Source organism: Montipora foliosa, chromosome 14 (genome assembly GCF_036669935.1).
Source record: "Montipora foliosa isolate CH-2021 chromosome 14, ASM3666993v2, whole genome shotgun sequence".
Classification (NCBI taxonomy): domain Eukaryota; kingdom Metazoa; phylum Cnidaria; class Anthozoa; order Scleractinia; family Acroporidae; genus Montipora; species Montipora foliosa.
Window position 1 is genome coordinate 15,992,994 of NC_090882.1, and position 3,111 is coordinate 15,996,104.

General features: G+C 37.8%; 1 protein-coding gene across 1 annotated transcript in view; it reads right to left on the minus strand.

Annotated features, from left to right (window-relative positions):
- LOC137985294 (nesprin-1-like) overlaps nt 1–2,202 on the minus strand; it is a 14,149-nt gene extending 11,947 nt beyond the window's left edge. The window contains exons 1-3 of the mRNA XM_068832869.1: nt 2,073–2,202; nt 1,032–1,349; nt 1–13 (exon numbers count right to left, since the gene is read on the minus strand). The exon at nt 1–13 is cut by the window's left edge and continues 82 nt beyond it. Of these exons, the coding sequence (XP_068688970.1) occupies nt 1–13; nt 1,032–1,349; nt 2,073–2,138 (397 nt within the window). The 5' untranslated portion in view covers nt 2,139–2,202. The remainder of the gene's footprint in view (nt 14–1,031; nt 1,350–2,072) is intronic.
- Nucleotides 2,203–3,111: the final 909 nt, after the last annotated feature.

Consider the following 3,111-nt stretch of genomic DNA (forward strand, 5'->3'; position numbering starts at 1 on the left):
TCCTTTGAAAATCCTTAAAGGAAACGAAAGTTGTTATTAGCAACAGAGACTAAAAATGAAAGCAACAAATAGACCTTATTCATAAATGGCGGTCACATTTATAATTCTTTTGTCCACGTGCAAATTAGTCTACCAAGCCTCATTTTAGAGCAAGAATTCTTTTGAATTCACTGTATGGTATCGAGGCTTGGTAGGTTAATTTGCACTTCGACAAAAGAATTATAAATTGGCCGCCATTTATGAATAAGGTCTACAAGTATAGGAAATAGTATGAATGCGAGTCGTTTCTTGACTCATGGGTATGAGATTTTTTTTTTTTGAATTTTCAAAAATTTTTATTAGCTATTATATTTATTGGTCATTGACTAATCAGAAACGCGATATTATTTTGAGTATATAATAAATAAACCCTAATCCCCCAACCGCAACCCTTTACTCCACAATAGCCCTTTTCACGGTTAGTTTTTCTCATTTGCATTACAATATAATGTAGCATGTATGTGAGGCAATTTCAGGCTATTTTGTAGTTTTAACCTGAAATTGCCTCGCATCCAGGGTACATTACATTGTAATGCAAATGAGAAAAACTAACCGTGAAAAGGGCTATTAGCCAGTAGCAAAAATATCATAATACTCTTTATTTGTCCTTCCAAAATTTTGCAAAGGAATTGTTTTTTTTTCTCTTGGGAGTTACTTTGGTCCCAAGAGAAACTCAGTGGAAACAAAGCTTACGCAAAAATTTGGAGGGACAAACAAAGAGTATTAATTATGGTATTTTTGATATTGGCTAATAAAAGGAAGCAAAATAATATAAAACAAACAACATATATATGTAATATGTAACATAAAACAAACAAGAAACAAGAATTTCCTCTGCTTACCAGACTTAACATTAACGTTGTAAGAATTCAAAACAGGGATCGTTAGGATAACTCCCTCGAATCTCATCACGGATACGAATAATCGAGATCACGTGACTTAGGATAAGAAAGAATTGATATATTTGGGCAGAGGCTGGTATTTTTCGTTACCTCTACTCTCTCAAGATCCACAGCTGTGTCAGTCTCATCAAAAGTTGTCTTATCGGTGGCGCCCAGAACAGTTTCCAGAACAGAACGAATTTTGACATGCCCTTGGTCAAATTCTTTCTGCCTTTTGATGGTCCTTTTGTTGTCGTCAATTGCTTTTGTTAGTCCTCCCCTAAATTCTGTGAACCGTTTTTCTAGTGGTGTAACCTGATCTTTCAGTTCTTGGAATTCCTTCTGAGGTAAAACCTCACGCTTCCCATCCAAATCGCTACGTAAGGATTCAAGTCTGCTATGAGACTCTTCAAGATCTTCAAATAATTCCTAAACAAAAAAACAAATATGGTATTGAATAATAGAATACCACGCGCAAAACAGACAGACCAAGAAAAGACCACTCTTCCATTTAACAATAATTGTTGTCATTTTCATTGGGTAAAACATTTGCTCATTCAGTTTTTGAAATGAATCAACCACTGGAACGAAAGCACTCCTTTAAAGCAATGATGTCGTCGTCGTAAACGACAAGAAATACTTCACAACGTAAACTTTGAACAATAAGGAGCCGCTTTCTTACATTGTCAACGAGCGTATTTGAAAGGGTAAGTTAGGCCACTCTTGGAAAACACCTACTGATCACCGGTGAAGGCAGTTGATGGCGAAACTGTCCCTCATCTTGAAACCTGGGCAGTGTTCATAATCTCGGCTCGGACTACTCAAAATTGGTATTACTGTATTAACCAACAAACAAAACAAGAATGCACGGCAAATACAAAAATTGAAGCTCGACTGGCAAATAATGTAATATTAACATCTAAAATACTCCAGGTGATTTTAGAATATATCTGACCTGCGCAATGGACATAAATAAAAGCCGCAGCTAGAAAGATCATAGCAGTTAGATAGGCAAGGAAGCCTGAAAATTGTAAGGCTCGAACAACTGCTCCAAATGGGGTTAAGTTTCTCATCTAACCACGACGATCTTTCTAACTTACATTCAATACTTCGTGTGTTACAAAACGCGACTCAAAAGTGAGAAAAACCTGCCTGGAGTTGATCCAGTCTCTCTGCGCTTTCCATTTCACTTCTATCATTAGCCTTTAATTCAGCCATATCAAGCCTGGCCACTAAGCTCTGTATGGTTTCTTGAAGTTGGGTGAATCCTTGAGTGGCTGAAATAAGCCTACGAACACCAATAATAATTTAGAAACAAACATCTAAGAGGATAAAAGAGACTTGCGTATGCAAGATATGCAATAAAGCCACTGTAAGAAACACTCAGGTAGAAGCACATGACCTCGAAGCCTGTAACTTGCAACTCGTTTCCTTGGAACAAAGATGGGGATTTTAGGACAGCAATTTTATGCCCAAATATGCACAAAAATAAGATCGAAGCTGCCGCGCGGGAAAATGCACCAGCTACGTTACATCCAAATAAGGAAAATTTGGACTAAAAAGCTCCAGCTCTGAACCAGAGTTGAAGGCTTCAAAGGTCAAGAGCTTCTGGTTGAAAGCAGTAAGGGCATTCCTTACCCCTACAATACCACATTTTTTAGAAAGGGAATAAACTAGTTGTTGACAATGCAAATCCAAATATTGAAGCTTTTGTTAACTATTGTCTGAGGATTGCAACGCCCTCTCCAGATCTACTTTCTAATTCTAAACTTCTTTCCTCACCGGGTAGGGTTTTCTAAGTCGATTATTACATTACGCAAAGGTAACTGGCACAAATGGACTTCTGTCATAATGGCGGCCAAACAAAATATTCTTATTGCTTTAATGCCGAATAAGCCTTTCTAGCCCCGCGCTACGACGAGCAAATTTCAAAAGAATTTTTTGCTTCAAACTGAGGGCAAGTATGTCTAATCAACATAAATACACAAGAATGTAACGGACGTCGCCCATTTAAATGAAAGTGTTTCACAGGAGAACATTCCCTTTCCCTTCCTGACAACTGGAGATCGCGGACGCCTTAAGAGTAACTGTGCCCCAAAAGAAATGCGGAATATTTACGTCTTCATATCTTAGTTTGGCAGCTGTCCCTGAAGCGAAGAAAACTCTTGATTGACATGATTTCCTCAGGGGG